Source organism: Schistocerca gregaria, chromosome 5, assembly GCF_023897955.1.
Source record: "Schistocerca gregaria isolate iqSchGreg1 chromosome 5, iqSchGreg1.2, whole genome shotgun sequence".
Classification (NCBI taxonomy): Eukaryota; Metazoa; Arthropoda; class Insecta; order Orthoptera; family Acrididae; genus Schistocerca; species Schistocerca gregaria.
Window position 1 is genome coordinate 528,181,285 of NC_064924.1, and position 17,333 is coordinate 528,198,617.

At 40.0% G+C, this 17,333-nt stretch overlaps 1 protein-coding gene across 1 annotated transcript in view; it reads right to left on the reverse strand.

The window, feature by feature from the left end:
• The window catches only part of LOC126272822 (tubulin beta chain-like), a 59,624-nt gene that overhangs the window by 16,627 nt on the left and 25,664 nt on the right, over window positions 1–17,333 (reverse strand). The window contains exon 4 of the mRNA XM_049976018.1: window positions 16,037–16,236. Within this exon, the coding sequence (XP_049831975.1) occupies window positions 16,037–16,236 (200 nt within the window). The remainder of the gene's footprint in view (window positions 1–16,036; window positions 16,237–17,333) is intronic.

Below are 17,333 nucleotides of genomic sequence, written 5' to 3' on the forward strand. Positions count from 1 at the left end.
TGACCTTGTCTCTCATATCAGCATGCTGAGTACCACCATACACTTTGGTGCAATGGCTTAGGTATATAAGGATAATCAACAGGTCGCAGAATGGCAGCATCACCAACATGATGTTGGACCAAGTACAGACTCCTGGTGCAGATATGCACCTGTGTTGCAGTGCCCCACGATATAAGATATGTCCTCTAGCCCTCCACCAAGTTTCTGCCACACTTTCTTCAAGCATGACAAATTAGCAATACATAAAGAAAGGTTACAGCACATCCACTCAGACTTCGTGGGACCTCTACCCGAAATGAACAGTATCATTGTACAACATCAACCTTAGACAGAGTAACCACTGGTTAGAGGCAGTTCCACTCATGGGTATGACAGCCAGCACTACTGTGCTGACATTCCTACAAATGTGGATCACATGTTTTGACTGCTTACATCAATTTCTATGGAGTAAGGATGCCAAAATGAATCACACCTGTTTACTAAGTTATGCAGATTATGTGGTGTTCAACGATTTAGAACAATGACATACAACCCACAAAGTAATGCCCTTGTTGAATTTTGGCACTGCACTCATAAGGCAGTACGTATGTGCCATTCCGGCCCGTAGATGGAAGCACTCTCTCAAGTTCTGCTTGTTATATGAGCAGCCTACAAAGAGAATTTACAGTCATCCTTGGCAGAAGCTTTGTATGGTAAATGTCTCGCTCTTCATACAGATTTCATGGCTCCAGTTCCACCTCTGGCCAACATACCAAGTTGCCAGCATCAGTTTGATGGGTAAAACAATATATTGCCTATGTCCATATACCTCCATTTCAGACTGACGGTTTGACATGCCCATAGGGCATTGAAGGATTTTGAGCAGATTATAATTTGAAATGACACTATCCAGGCAGCTCTGCAACCACCTTATTCTGCACCACAACGGTCCTATGAGAAGCCTTCCACTATTTCCATCCAATGTTTGAAACTGGTGTGGGAGCTACATGATCCATAGATAGGTGAGGTACTTCCAATCCTTCGAGAATACCCGCGACACGTCAGGTACACCATAAGATGTGTCTCAGTGCTGCTGTTCCCTTGCACAGATAGGTGATTCATCACCACTCTCCCCTACTGTATGATCTCTACTTCTACATCTGTAGTATCCATGTCAGAGGGTACATCCCATTGTACCAGCTATTAGAGTTTCTTCCTGTTCCATTCGCGTATGGAGCAGGGGAAGAATGATTGTTTCAGTGCCTCTGTGCGTGCAGTAATTATTCTATTCTTACCTTTATGAGCCCTATGTGAGCAATACATCCCAAAATCAGGGAATATGTAAGGCAGGCTTCTTAACTTTCACCACTACAAGATAATAAAGGAAGTAAAGAACTATCTTGATCAGAAACTTCCTGGCAGATTAAAACTGTGTGCCCGACCGAGACTCGAACTCGGGATCTTTGCCTTTCGCGGGCAAGTGCTCTACCATCTGAGCTACCGAAGCACGACTCACGCCCGGTACTCACAGCTTTTACTTCTGCCAGTACCTCGTCTCCTACCTTCCAAACTTTACAGAAGCTCTCCTGCGAACCATGCAGAACTAGCACTCCTGAAAGAAAGGATATTGCGGAGACATGGCTTAGCCACAGCCTGGGGGATGTTTCCAGAATGAGATTTTCACTCTGCAGCGGAGTGTGCGCTGATATGAAACTTCCTGGCAGATTAAAACTGTGTGCCCGACCAAGACTCGAACTCGGGACCTTTTCCTTTCGCGGGCAAGTGCTCTACCATCTGAGCTACCAAAGCACGACTCTCGCCCGGTGCTCACAGCTTTTACTTCTGCCAGTACCTCGTCTCCTACCTTCCAAACTTTACAGAAGCTCTCCTACCGGGCGTGAGTCGTGCTTCGGTAGCTCAGATGGTAGAGCACTTGCCCGCGAAAGGCAAAGGTCCCGAGTTCGAGTCTCGGTCGGGCACACAGTTTTAATCTGCCAGGAAGTTTCATATCAGCGCACACTCCACTGCAGAGTGAATATCTCATTCTGGAAACATCCCCCAGGCTGTGGCTAAGCCATGTCTCCGCAATATCCTTTCTTTCAGGAGTGCTAGTTCTGCATGGTTCGCAGGAGAGCTTCTGTAAAGTTTGGAAGGTAGGAGACGAGGTACTGGCAGAAATAAAAGCTGTGAGTACCGGGCGTGAGTCGTGCTTCGGTAGCTCAGATGGTAGAGCACTTGCCTGCGAAAGGCAAAGGTCCCGAGTTCGAGTCTCGGTCGGGCACACAGTTTTAATCTGCCAGGAAGTTTCATATCAGCGCACACTCCGCTGCAGAGTGAAAATCTCATTCTGGAAACATCCCCCAGGCTGTGGGTAAGCCATCTCTCCGCAATATCCTTTCTTTCAGGAGTGCTAGTTCTGCATGGTTCGCAGGAGAGCTTCTGTAAAGTTTGGAAGGTAGGAGACGAGGTACTGGCAGAAGTAAAAGCTGTGAGTACCGGGCGTGAGTCGTGCTTCGGTAGCTCAGATGGTAGAGCACTTGCCCGCGAAAGGCAAAGGTCCCGAGTTCGAGTCTCGGTCGGGCACACAGTTTTAATCTGCCAGGAAGTTTCATATCAGCGCACACTCCGCTGCAGAGTGAAAATCTCATTCTGGAAACATCCCCCAGGCTGTGGCTAAGCCATGTCTCCGCAATATCCTTTCTTTCAGGAGTGCTATTTCTGCATGGTTCGCAGGAGAGCTTCTGTAAAGTTTGGAAGGTAGGAGACGAGGTACTGGCAGAAGTAAAAGCTGTGAGTACCGGGCGTGAGTCGTGCTTCGGTAGCTCAGATGGTAGAGCACATGCCTGCGAAAGGCAAAGGTCCCAAGTTCGAGTCTCGGTCGGGCACACAGTTTTAATCTGCCAGGAAGTTTCATATCAGCGCACACTCCGCTGCAGAGTGAAAATCTCATTCTGGAAACATCCCCCAGGCTGTGGGTAAGCCATCTCTCCGCAATATCCTTTCTTTCAGGAGTGCTAGTTCTGCATGGTTCGCAGGAGAGCTTCTGTAAAGTTTGGAAGGTAGGAGACGAGGTACTGGCAGAAGTAAAAGCTGTGAGTACCGGGCGTGAGTCGTGCTTCGGTAGCTCAGATGGTAGAGCACTTTCCCGCGAAAGGCAAAGGTCCCGAGTTCGAGTCTCGGTCGGGCACACAGTTTTAATCTGCCAGGAAGTTCCATATCAGCGCACACTCCACTGCAGAGTGAAAATCTCATTCTGGAAACATCCCCCAGGCTGTGGCTAAGCCATGTCTCCGCAATATCCTTTCTTTCAGGAGTGCTAGTTCTGCATGGTTCGCAGGAGAGCTTCTGTAAAGTTTGGAAGGTAGGAGACGAGGTACTGGCAGAAATAAAAGCTGTGAGTACCGGGCGTGAGTCGTGCTTCGGTAACTCAGATGGTAGAGCACTTGCCCGTGAAAGGCAAAGGTCCCGAGTTCGAGTCTCGGTCGGGCACACAGTTTTAATCTGCCAGGAAGTTTCATATCAGCGCACACTCCACTGCAGAGTGAAAATCTCATTCTGGTATCTTGATCAGAGTTAAATACGGTAAGGCAAGTGTTGGCAGAATGAAATAATATGTCTGTGTGTTTGTGTGTTTGTGTGTTTTTGTGTGTGTGTGTGTGTGTGTGTGTGTGTGTGTGTGTGTGTGTGTGTGTGTGTGTGTGTTTATGACAGAGACAACAGTAGTTGCTGAAAGTTATTCAGAACTGAGTTGTAGGTTTAATAAAAAGGAACATGTGCTGGCTGATGGCTGCGATGTCCACAGTAATGTACGGAAAACTAAAGTATATTGTGCTCAATATGAAACATGAGCAATTTTGTTCTCTTGTAAGCAGAACGGATACAGGAAGATGCAACAAGGACAAAGACAGCAGAAGACAAAAGAAACAGCAGAAGACAAAAGAAACAGCAGAAGACAAAAAGAAACAACTTCTAACACAAAGAAATGTCAACCTTGAGACCAGAAAAAGATGCATGGGAAGCTATGTTTGGAAACTAACACTATTTGGGTGAGCAATGTAGACAATGAGGAAGACAGATATTGAACAATTAAAAGCCCTAGTAATGTGATGTTACAGGAGACTGTTCATAATCAGATAGACTAACTGAGTAGGATTGTTAACTGAGTAATGAATGAAGAATCCTGTGATATGACAACTAGACAGAATGAATCGAAAGGAGAGAGTGGTGGGAGCACACATTAAGAGATGGATTGTTGCTGAAAAATGAAGTTGTGGGAATTGTGAAAGTGAAATAATCACAGGAAAGGTCTGTATATGAATAAATGAGACAGATAACCGATGGTGCTGAATGCAGTAGTTATGATAAAGGGCCATTCCATGCCAAGTGGTCTAATATCGAGAAATGTTCCCACATGACCATCATGGATTTTGATGAAATTTTGTATGAATATTCACACATGTTCTCAATGAAGCCTGGTAAAGCTTCAGTTTCAGAAATTCAATACTTGCAGAGATATAGTCACTTGTTTGAAACTATAGCACAGCTTCCAATAGTGCATCCTTGAATTTTCAGCAACTTTGAGATGAGATATCTCTGTAAGTATTTGCATGAAAGAAACAAAACTTGGCCATCTTCTACAACTTTTAGAGCTCTTTAAAGTAAAATATTAAGAAAAGGATTTCTGAGCAATTTTCACATACATAATTTAAAGCAAATTTGGGCGAAAAAATAACTGTTTAAAAAAATGGGAACTTTAGTTTTTTATATCTCCAAAAGGAATTGTGAGATGTACATGAAACTTTGCACACCATAACTCACCAACACAAGGTCTTAGAATACAAAATTTCATTCTCCTATTGCTTTCCATTATTTCACAAATCTAGGGTAAATTTGAAAATTTTTCAAAAAGTCCTAAAAATGGGTATTTTTAGTCAATTTTTTCAAAAAAGGTGTTTTCTCCAAACTCTTCTAAACTATGGTCATTAGAAAGAGCATATTCTAATCTAGAAAAGTGGATTTGGTTTTGCAATGCAAGCATATAAGGCCCTAAAAAGTAGCATCATCAAAGAGGCGCACTGGAAGTTTGAACACATTTTTCTGACACTCAAATTATACCTGAAACATTTTATTATGCCTAATAAATTTTTATTAGTGCCTTGAATAATTGAAATAAAAAGATCTGGTAAATAGGCAATGAGACTGTCAGAAAAACTTGAAAACTATGAGAAATAGCCCTTCTGCTTTTATCGCAAGTGTTCATCTGCATAACTCTCTTCTCATTTGTAAAAAAAAAAAAAAAGAAAAAAAGGGGAGAGAGAGAGAGAGAGAGAGAGAGAGAGAGAGAGAGAGAGAGATCATAAAGAATTCAATGAATACTAGCTTCATATTTTTTGTACTTCTCAAAATTATAAATATTTACAAGTAGGAAATGAAGACCTAATTTTTGGATTCAATTGTATAAAACATTTTCCCAAAAAGAATCGGTTTGCTTGAATCATGCATCAAGTGATTTAAATTTTCCAATCAATATTGCACAGATTTTAATACCTAGGTGTTTTAAACTGTGAATTTTTGTCTTAAAATTATTAGGGAAACGTGTGAAATTGGTTGGTTAAACATCTAAGAGCTTTGATTTTGTATTTAATCACTACTAACTTGGTAAATACGTAACCACTAGTTCCACAGAGAAGATTCACAAGATTCTCTGTTTATGGAAAATATAATGGCAACAATTACTTTAACAATCAGATTGTTTCATTATTGTGAGCCTTGTTTGAACAATCAGTATTTCAGTGGTGTGTTTGCAGCATAGTGAGTGAGTTCTCTTGACTGAGTGTGGCTCGTTAAGTGATTCGTAAGACCATCAAAGTTTGTAATCTAATTTACAAAAAACTGTTTTGATTGTGTTTTTATAGCATATATCTCTTATTAGATTTTTTCATTGGTATTATATATCGTGTATAATTTCATTCAGTAGCAATCTGTCTGAAATTTAAGCAGATTATAATTTGCACTTAGAGGCCAAATACATTATTTAGTTAATGATGGATGCAGAAGGGAACAGCATACCTTCCTGCTCAATTGGGCAAGGAGATAGTGGAACAAAGTGTCATGTCACTTTCTTTGCCAAAAAAGTTGCTTTAAAATGGTTTGCAGATTATAGTGATGAGGGAAAAGAGTTGTTGGTCCGACGTTCTGAAGCAAATCTAGACAATACCTCTGAAGGTTGCCTACACCATGAAGCCCTGTTATTGACACAATATGAGAGGTTGCAAAAAAATGCTTCAATCCATTTGAGAAGGTGAATCATAATGTTAAGGTAGGAATTCACACTCTTGATATTGAAACAGCTTATAAGGCTTCTGATACGTTGAAGAAGCAGCTTGTTAATAACATAAAGCAAGGTCAGAAAATTTGCCCGGCTTGCAGGACTACCTTAAATAAACAATTGGACGAAGCTTTATCAGCCTCATCATCACATTCTGATGAGGACTTTACACCAAAAGAAGAATTAAATAATAGCTTATTGTCTATCAATATTTCACCCGTGAAGAGAACAGTAAGCTACAAAGATAAGCCCCAATATGTGAAAAAGAAAATTCAAAGGGCTCAAAATGTGATTAAAAACAGAATTGTAAATGCAATGGGAGTAAACCTACAAATTGAAGATGCTAGTGAAATTAAGGAATGTGAAAACTGTGCAGACTATGCACATTTGCTGACTGAACTGAAAGCCAAGATACAGAATGCAATTCATAAAGAACAGATGCAAATGTTAACCTTGGCACCTGTAAGTTGGACAGTCAGATAAACAGCAGCTCAGTTTGGCATGTGCGAAAGAATGCTCAGAAGTTTAAGGCAGAGAAGGGCATTTTGGCACTTCCCGAAAATAGGCAAAGCAGGAATTTACCAGCAGAAGTTGCTAGTAGAGTGCGAAATTTTTTTGAAGATAATGAGTATAGTAGGGTGTGCCCTGGAAAAAAGATAGTGTTTCAGTTAGACTTTTAGACAGAAAGACATACATGCAGAAAAGATTGTCACTTTGCAATTTACGGGAAATATATATTATCTATAAGAATATAAATGGTCCAGAAATAGGGTTCTCAAAGTTTTGTGAACTTAAGACCCAAATGGTGTGTAACAGTAGGATCAGCTGGAATGCACACAGTTTACATCTGTGCAATTCACCAAAATGTTAAGCTTATGCTTAGTGGAGCTGGTATACGTGAAAATTATGAGATTCTCAGCAAGGCAGTTTGTTGTTTGAACTCTAAAACAGTGCATGCAACATTGCTGTGAAAGGTGTCCTGGGCCTGAAGCTATAGCATCTAAAACTGCCAGCCATTTCCTAGATCATGAGCCACAGGGAGTTATTGTGTTTAAGCAATGGATACATACTGATCGGGCCACACTGGACACGAAGCAAATGGTAGTGGATGAATTTATTGAAGATGTAAAAAATAAAATGTGAAATCTGTCATTACATTACAAAGCATCAAAGCTTGCATCTTAAAGGCCTTAAATCATCACTTTTTACCTATTGATGAAACAACAATTCAGGTCAGCAGAGTTTCAAATGATTGTTCATCTTTTATAGCTAAAATGGGTAACAGTAATGAAGGAGGCATATTAATGTCTGCTCTCCAACCAGGACAATATGTTGCATGCATCTATGAAAACGTGTGGTGGATTGGGAATATCTGTGAGACCTCCACAGGGCAAAGGTATGCATTAATAAACTTTATGCACCCACATGGTCCAGCAAATTCATTTTATTGGCCACCAAGAAATGACAAGTGCTGGGTTCCGGAACACCACATTATTGCAGTTATTCCAGCTCCATTAGTGAATTCATTGGGCCGACAATACACCATTCCTCTTGATATTCATCAGAAAATTAATGTAGCATATCAAAAATAGGTTAGAGGAAACAATCTAAGGAACCCAAGAGTGCCTTCTAATTTTACACAGGGCACTTAAATAATTTTACTATCAGGCTTGGGAACCTGTGTAAAGAAACCCTTAACAGGCTTGGGGTCGTGTGGTAAAGAAACCCACCTGTGGTTGTTGTTGCTAAGCTATCGGGCGTGGCCCCTATGGCAATGGGAATGCTGGTTTTCTCAGGTGAAATAAAACTAGCAGTGGTTAAGCCACCATGGACCATAGCAACTCATTTATACACTTCTTTTCCATTAGTAAGCTGGTGTTGTTCATTAAACAGGCAACTAATAATTAGATGATTATGCAAATAAATTTTACAATTTACATTCATTCTTAATAATTGTGGTGTGTGTGTGTGTGTGTGTGTGTGTGTGTGAGAGAGAGAGAGAGAGAGAGAGAGAGAGAGAGATAGAGAGAGAGGGGGGGGGTAACAATTAAGAAATAACATTGTTTCTATTTTTATTCTTTTGCTATTCGGACTTACGCTAGGTCCTATTCATCATCAGGACTTCTTATTTCACTTATCCCAGACATTAATAAACATGTATAAGGCAAAATAAAAGATTTCAGGTATAATTTGAGTGCTTTCTAGCTAGTTTAGAATATGCTCTTTCTAATGACCATAGTTTAGAAGAGTTTGGAGAAGACACTTTTTTTGAAAAATTTGACTAAAAATACACATTTTTAGCACTTTTTGAAAATCGTCAACTTTACCCTAGATTTGTGAAATAATGGAAAGCAATAGGAGAATGAAATTTTATATTCTAAGACCTGGTGTTGGTGAGTTATGGTGTGCAATGTTTCATGTACATCCCACAAATACTTTTGGAGATATAAAAAACTACATTTCGCATTTTTTTTAAACACACAGCCTTGCTGTTTTGGTACTGCGAATGGCTGAAAGCAAGGGGAAACTACAGCCGTAATTTTTCCTGAGGGCATTCAGCTTTATTGTATGATTAAATGAAAACTTTGAGGTTCACCAATGACATTGTAGTTCTGTCAGAGACAGCAAAGGACTTGGAAGAGCAGTTCAACAGAATGGACAGTGTCTTGAAAGGAGGATATAAGACGAACATCAATAAAAGCAAAACGAGGATAATGGAATGTAGTTGAATTAAATCTGGTGATGCTGAGGGAATTAGATTAGGAAATGAGACACTTAAAGTAGTAAAGGAGTTTTGCTATTTGGGGAGCAAAATAACTGATGATGGTCGAAGTAGAGAGGATATAAAATGTAGACTGGCAATGGCAAGGAAAGCGTTTCTGAAGAAGAGAAATTTGTTAACATCAAGTATCGATTTAAGTGTCAGGAAGTCGGTTCTGAAATATTTCTAAACTAAATTGATGGTGTTACAGGATGTCTTGACGTTAGAAAAGTGGCATAAAAGTATTGAAAAATCTAAACCCCCAGGTGTTCACAGAAAGACGTTTACCCCCGCAAAAGCCTTCTTACAAAATTTCAGGAGGCCAGTTTCAGTGAAAAATGAGGAAAATGTACTGCAGCTACCATACATACATCATCCAGAGAGATCATCAAGTTAAAATTGGATGTATACTATTTTCCTGAGAACTACACTGCAGAGCTAAATAAACTGGTACACCTACCTAATACCATGTAGTGCCCCCACAAACATGCAGAAGTGTGCAACACAATGTTGCATGGACTCGACTAATGTGTGAAGCAATGCCAGAGGGAAATGACTTCATGTATGAGGGGGTGGAGACCTCTTCTCAACTGAATGTTGCAAGGCATCTCATATATGCTCAATAATGTTCATGCCTGGGAAGTTTAGTGGCCAGCCGAAGTGTTTAAACTAAGAAGAGTGTTCCTGGACCCACCCTGTAGCAATACTGGATGTGTGGGGTGTTGCATTGTCCTGCTGGAATTGCCAAAGTCCATCGGAATTCACATTGAGCATGATTAGATGCAGGTGGTCACACAGGATACTTACGTATGTGTCACCTGTCAAAGTCGTATCTAGACGCATCAGGGGTCTCATTTCACTCCAACTCCACACGCCCCACACCATTGCAGAACTTGCACCTGCTTGAACAGTCCCCTGCTGACATACAGGGTCCATGGATTCATGAGGAGGTCTCCAAACATGTACATGTCCATCTGCTCAACACAATTTGAAATGAGACTTGTCCAGTCAGGCAACATGCTTTCAATCAGCAGCAGGCCAATGTCAAGTGTTGACGGGCCCATTCGATACGTAAAGCTTTGTGTCGTGCAGTCATCAAGGGTACATGAGCGGGCCTGGCTCTGAAAGTCCATATCGATGACGTTTCATTGAATTGTTCACATGCTGACACTTGCAGATAGCTCAGCAGTGAAATCTGCAGCAATTTGCCGAAGAGTTGCACTTCTGTCACGTTGAATGATTCTCTTCCATCATCATTGGTCCCATTCTTGCAAGATCTTTTTCCAGCCGCAGCAGTGTCAGAGATTTGATGTTTTACTGGTTTCCTGGTATTCATGGTACACTTGTGAAATGGTCATACAGGAAAATCCCCACTTCATTGCTACCTCAGAGACGATGTGTCCCATCGCTTGTGCGCCGACTATAACACCATGTTCAAACTCAATTACATCTTGATAACCTGTCATCGTAGTAGCAGTAAACATTCTTCCAACTGTGACAGATACTTACCATCTTACTTAGGTGTTGCTGACTACACTGTCATTTTCTGCCTGTTAACATATCTCTGTATTTGAAGAAGCATGCCTATATCAGTTTCTTTGGCCCTTCAGTGTATATAAGCAGTCATGCTTCCCTTGTTTTAGCTGTGAATGGGACATGAAAAAACCTGTACAGAAAAATATTTCAGTTTCTGACTGATTTCAGGATATACAGCATTGAGCTGAAGAGTGAAGACAGGTGTTGGGTAAAAGCTGAATGATGTTATCATGTACAATATGACATGTACAGTGCTACATTTCTCAATACTAATGCATCATTCTACAGCAATAATCAATGTTTGGAGTTCATTCACTTGTCTTGGCTATTATTCCACACAGGCCACCCCAAGATTTATTCATAGAAAGAACTTGCCCCCCTTCTAACAGCCGTGTGTACCACAAGTTTCTAGAGGAACGGAAGGTTCCAAATGTGGAAGAGCGCACAGGTAGTCCCAGTCTTCAAGAAGGTTCATCGAGCAGATGCACAAAACTATAGACCTATATCTCTGATGTTGAGCTGTTGTAGAATTTTAGAACATGTTTTTTGCTCAAGTATCATGTTGTTTTTGGAAACCCAGAGTCTACTCTGTAGGAATCAACATGGATTCCGGAAACAGTGATCATGTGAGACCCAACTCACTTTATTTGTTCATGAGACCCAGAAAATATTAGATACAGGCTCCCAGGTAGATGCTATTTTTCTTGACTTCCGGAAGGCGTTCGATACAGTTCCGCACTGTCGCCTGATAAACAAAGTAAGAGCCTACGGAATATCAGACCAGCTGTGTGGCTGGATTGAAGAGTTTTTAGCAAACAGAACACAGCATGTTGTTATCAATGGAGAGACATCTACAGATGTTAAAGCAACCTCTGGCGTGCCACAGGGGAGTGTTATGGGACCATTGCTCTTCACAATATATATAAATGACCTAGTAGATAATGTCAGAAGTTCCATGCGGCTTTTCATGGATGATGCTGTAGTATACAGAGAAGTTGCAGCATTAGAAAATTGTAGAGAAATGCAGGAAGATCTGCAGCAAATAGGCACTTGGTTCAGGGAGTGGCAACTGACCCTTAACATAGACAAATGTAATGTACTGCGAATACATAGAAAGAAGGATCCTTTATTGTATGATTACATGATAGCAGAACAAACACTGGTAGCAGTTACTTCTGTAAAATATCTGGGAGTATGCATGCGGAATGATTTGAAGTGGAATGATCATATAAAATTAATTGTTGGTAAGGCGGGTACCAGGTTGAGATTCATTGTGAGAGTCCTTAGAAAATGTAGTCCATCAACAAAGGAGGTGGCTTACAAAACACTCGTTCGACCTATACTTGAGTATTGCTCATCAGTGTGGGATCCGTACCAGATCGGGTTGACGGAGGAGATAGAGAAGATCCAAAGAAGAGCGGCGTGTTTCGTCACAGGGTTATTTGGTAACCGTGATGTTACGGAGATGTTTAGCAAACTCAAGTGGCAGACTCTGCAAGAGAGGCGCTCTGCATCACGATGTAGCTTGCTGTCCAGGTTTCGAGAGGGTGCATTTCTGGGTGAGGTATCGAATATATTGCTTCCGCCTACTTATACCTCCTGAGGAGATCACGAATGTAAAATTAGAGAGATTCAAGTGTGCACAGAGGCTTTCAGACAGTCGTTCTTCCCGCGAACCATACGCGACTGGAACAGAAAAGGGAGGTAATGACAGTGGCACGTAAAGTGCCCTCCGCCACACACCGTTGGGTGGCTAGCGGAGTATAAATGTAGATGTAGATGTAGGTGATCATCCCGTAGATAACATTGAAAGGTAGGTGTTCATCCTTTAGATAACACTGGAGTTTTTCTATGTCATTGATTGTATTAGACTTAACTGATTCCTTTCCTGATAGAGAAGCTAGTTTCTCTATCACTGTCAATTTATCATGCTGGAGACCCATACAGTGTGACTGATCATTGTAGAAGCAGTAATACAACCTTTTTTGTGTCATCAGACTGTGAAAAAGTGTTAATAGAAAATGTCACCTACACTTGTCTTCAAGTACTTCGAGTTTCTTCAGAAATTCTGGTCTTTGTGTGGTGCAGTTGCCACCATGACTTGATGTCTGGCATTTCATTAGCAGCAACCTCTCTAACAAGAAATTTATCTCTTCAGGCTTTCCCGGCGAGATCTTGACATGTGGAACAATCGGGTCTACTGCCGGATATTTGTGTCACTGTGGCACAATATTTCGGCCACGTAACTCATTGCCTTCTTCAGGGTGCTACCTGAGACTGCACCTGAAGAAGGCAATGAGTTACGTGGCCGAAATATTGTGCCAGAGCGACACAAACATCCGGCAGTAGACCTGATTTTTCCACATGTCAAGAAATTTATCTGTTTCAAAATTGTAAGAACCATCACGGTGACATCATATAAAGTAAGCAATCTGCCGTGTTTCCTTAATTTCCTTTTTACAATGCCAAAATTCCTGTCACAGGGTAAAAAGCTGTATTCTCTCACTAGATATTAATGTAGAAATTTATTGACTTTCCCAGAATTGGTTAGGTAAAACAGAAATCTGCTGAGAATATGACTGAGAAGAAAGAAAGTATTTGTGTGGTATACTATTGGCAACAGTCGCCTTATTACAAATAATTGTTAAGCACTATTGGCACCCTAAATTGCAATATATGTTTAACAACATGCTTAACAAAGTTAATGCACAGCAGTCAAAACAACTGCAGCATGTTGTTTCGTAGTGAACAGTGATGGTAATGCTACCTATGCTAAATAATATGCAGCATCATCAGTACAGCTTTCTAAGCTTTATTTATAAAGGGTCATGACTAACAACTGAAGCCTCTTTACTTTTAAAAGGAGATGAGTCATCAACTGATGCCTCTATAAAAATAATATTGTTCTTCATAATCCTATAGGATGCACACACTCTGACACACAGATACCTCTTTAATGGAGTTATAAATGTAGTATCCGAAGCAATGCTAAGCTCAAAATCACCAAATAATGGACTAAAGCTCTTTTAAAAATATTCAGTTCATTGATACACACAATGGAAAATCCAGGCTCAAATAACAGTATCATGAACTGGCTAAAGTGCTACTCACCATGTAGAGAAGTAAGTCGTGGACAGGCACAACAAAGAGACTGCTATATGTTTAAGCTTTGTGCCAGAAGGTCTTCTTCTAAAGTAGAAAACACAGATATTCGAACAAGCTCAACTCACACACACACACACACACACACACACACACACACACACACACACACACACACACACACACACACACACACACGACCAGTCTCTGACTACAGAGGCCCGGACTCAGTGGCCAAGGACAGTGGTGTGCTTTTGTGAATATGTATGTGTTTTCTACTTTAATACAAGGCCTTTTAGCCAAAAGCTTAAATGTATAGCAGTCTTTTTGTTGTGCCTACCTGCAATTCATTGTCTCCTGTATATGGTAAGCAGCAATCTGCCCCTTTCATAATATTATCTAATCATTTGTTCTTCACATGTTGTGATATTTTCAGTACTATGAAAAGGAAAGATGCTACTCACCACGTAGCAGACATGCTGAGTCACAGATAGGCACAACTAATATTGTTACATTCCATCCTGGATTTTCCATTGTAGTGATATTTTCTTTGCCTGTAATTGGCTCGTAAGTGTTCTGGCATTATCAAACCATCAGAGTGTAGCTGTGGATCTTCCCCAAAGAATATATGTCTTTTCATGAGTATACATGAACTTGTGCAATTTTCACATCTGAGAACTACTGGAGAGTCAGCATTTCATTGGCTGTGATTCTTCCAGCATTACATTGCATATTGGTTGCTGATAGTATACTCAAAACTTTTTCACAGCATGAGCATACCCACAATCCAAGCCAGTGGGCATTCATGTTACTTTTCTCTTAGGGGTAGAAGAAATTAAGCACAATTTTTTATAAAATAAAACTTGAAACTGTTGAAGAACTCTTTCATAATCACAAAATGAACAACTTCTACCACTTTATAATAGAAATCTACTACCTAAAACGTATTTAACTGAGAGAGTACTACAGTTTCTCTGCACCAAAATGCCAACAGCCTGTCCAATATATAAACAAAAAAATTACACAGATAAAGTTACACTGGTGCATTACTGTGCATCGTGTACGAACAAAACAAATTTGAATTCATATCAACGCCATCTCTGTGCCACTCATTTGCTTTCTTGTGGAGCAGTCCAAAATGTGTTAGGATTGAACTATTTCCACAAGACCGAGACTTTTGTTTCTTAGGCTGCACCGTGAGGGAAGCCACTATCCTCAAGTTTATCCTGATACATTGAGACACGCTAGATGCTACCTAGTTTCAGCAATGGTGTGACAGTGAACTTGGAGAGGATGAAAAAATCAGCCAACCAGTTGCAAATAAACCTTTATTGGAATTCTTGACATTGGACCTTATTACATTGGATGCTCATTAAGTACATTGAATAAAGACAAAAAGCTCGTCATGTTTGACAACCTTCTTATGAACACAAATAACCATAAACCGTGAATAGGACTGCAACGCTATTATATTATTTGTGTGCATATAAAAGTGTAGGGGTCACAAGTCATGGCTTATTATTATGTGTCCTCAAGATGAATGATGAATATGACATGACCCATTTGGCTTTATTCAGTATATTTAATCAGCAACTGACGAACAAGGTCCATTACACCTTCTGAAGCAGACAATTTTAAAATTGTTGAAACCTAGATCAAGCATTCCAATAAAAATTTATTTACAACTTACTGATTTTTTTCAACCTTTCCAAATGAGCTATTTTATTTTGTGATATTTGAACTTATTTTATTTTGTGACATTTGAAGAATCTTTTGTTAAAAGTAATTGCAGGGGAAGAACAGTGTCAATGGGAAGTACTAAACTACAGGTGAAATGACAGGGATGGGACCAGCTGGTCAGTCACAGCAGGTGTATTAAATTATGCTTATCTGCAGTGTGGTGCTCAGTCCTGTCCTACAAGGGTTTCTGTAGATGTCTCAGGATCATACTTAGAGTCTGAGCAGGTGGTGCTCAGGGAAGGAATATCAGGTGCTCCCTTGAATGCCCGGAGCTTTGGCAATTTGTGCCATTTATGCATTACTTAGGATGACAGGCAACCCAAAATCTTGAGTATCAATATATGCTTGTTTCCTATCCAGTGGCAGATCCAAATACGCAAGTTCATTCGTTTTCTGCTTGGCTCCTGTGGAGAGGTGAGGGGACCTGCCAGTGCTGGTAGTAACTATGACTCCCTTCAGTTGGCCACAACAGTATTTATTAGGTAAAATTGGAAAAAAATAGTTCACAAAAAAGCAGTGCTGTTAGACCTTGTGATGTACATCCTCAGAAGTTTTTCTAGTATATAGGATAACATTTTGTAAATACATACCTTAGGCATGTAGTAACACCAGACATTGCAGCAGATACTAAATGGTTTAAATCTCCATACGTTGGTGTCGTCAGTTTTAATGTACGGAAACAGATGTCGTAGAGGGCCTCATTATCTATGCAGTATGTCTCGTCTGAATTCTCAACCAGCTGGTGAACTGAGAGAGTAGCATTGTAAGGTTCCACAACCGTGTCAGACACCTGCAGAGCAATAACAATGAACCTCATTAGTTGCAACACTGAATGACACTTGGACTCCTGTAAGGCTCAAGAAGTAGTAGTAGTAGTGGTGGCAGTAGTATAGTAGTAGCTTCTTCATCCATAGATCTCTTTTTACAAGGATATAGGACATCTCAAAGTGTTTACAAGATTAGACCAATCTAAAATAAGCTAATTTGTATAAACATACATTTATAGTCATCTAGGTGGACACACTCATTAGATTTACTCCTGGTATACAATACTTTTTTTTTACAAATAACTTATTAAATAATTTAATGCCACACTGTTCACTCATATCTCACTGTCAGTCACTGCACACACTATACACACATCATTTCATAACACTTAACTTAAATGTTAAAATGTTTTAGAATGTAAAATAAATAACTAAAATTTACCAGTCTTGGAACCATTATTACAATATTATTATGCTGAGTGAGTCAGCAAAGCGGTTTACTATTATTTGTGAAGAGAGTTTTAAATTTTCAGTCCACCATTTTAAAATAATTTTTTGGCATATTAAGTCGCTGCAGTAGAATGACGACATGCTTCACACAAAAACAGTCACAGACATTTCCCTCCTCCATTGTTGTCCAAGTCTCAAATACCGTCCATTTCGACTAGACAATAAACTCAACATTTACATAGATACTCAGGAAATCAACATAATGCATGGTAGAGGCTACGTTTAACACTATTTGTCCACTTCCAAATGAATACATTATTAACACACAATTTGTACACTCCCCATCTCTCTGGTGTGCTTCTCGCTGAGATTTGATTTGATTTGATTTTGTGTTCCATAGGTCCAACTGTGTTGGGTTCACAAGGACATGGAATGAGTCAGTTTTATACTAATATAATGTGATACTCTTATAGCACATATAGACATGTGAGCACATAATTATATAAAAATTTATACAGTAAATTCTTTGAGCAGCAATACAGGAAAAAGACGATACATATTTTCTTATGATCATTGAAGCACTGTGGAAAAACATATAGAGTACACACAGATACAGAGCTCAAGTTAAATAACATTCTTAGTGGTGTTATGTCAACTTGTATCATATTAA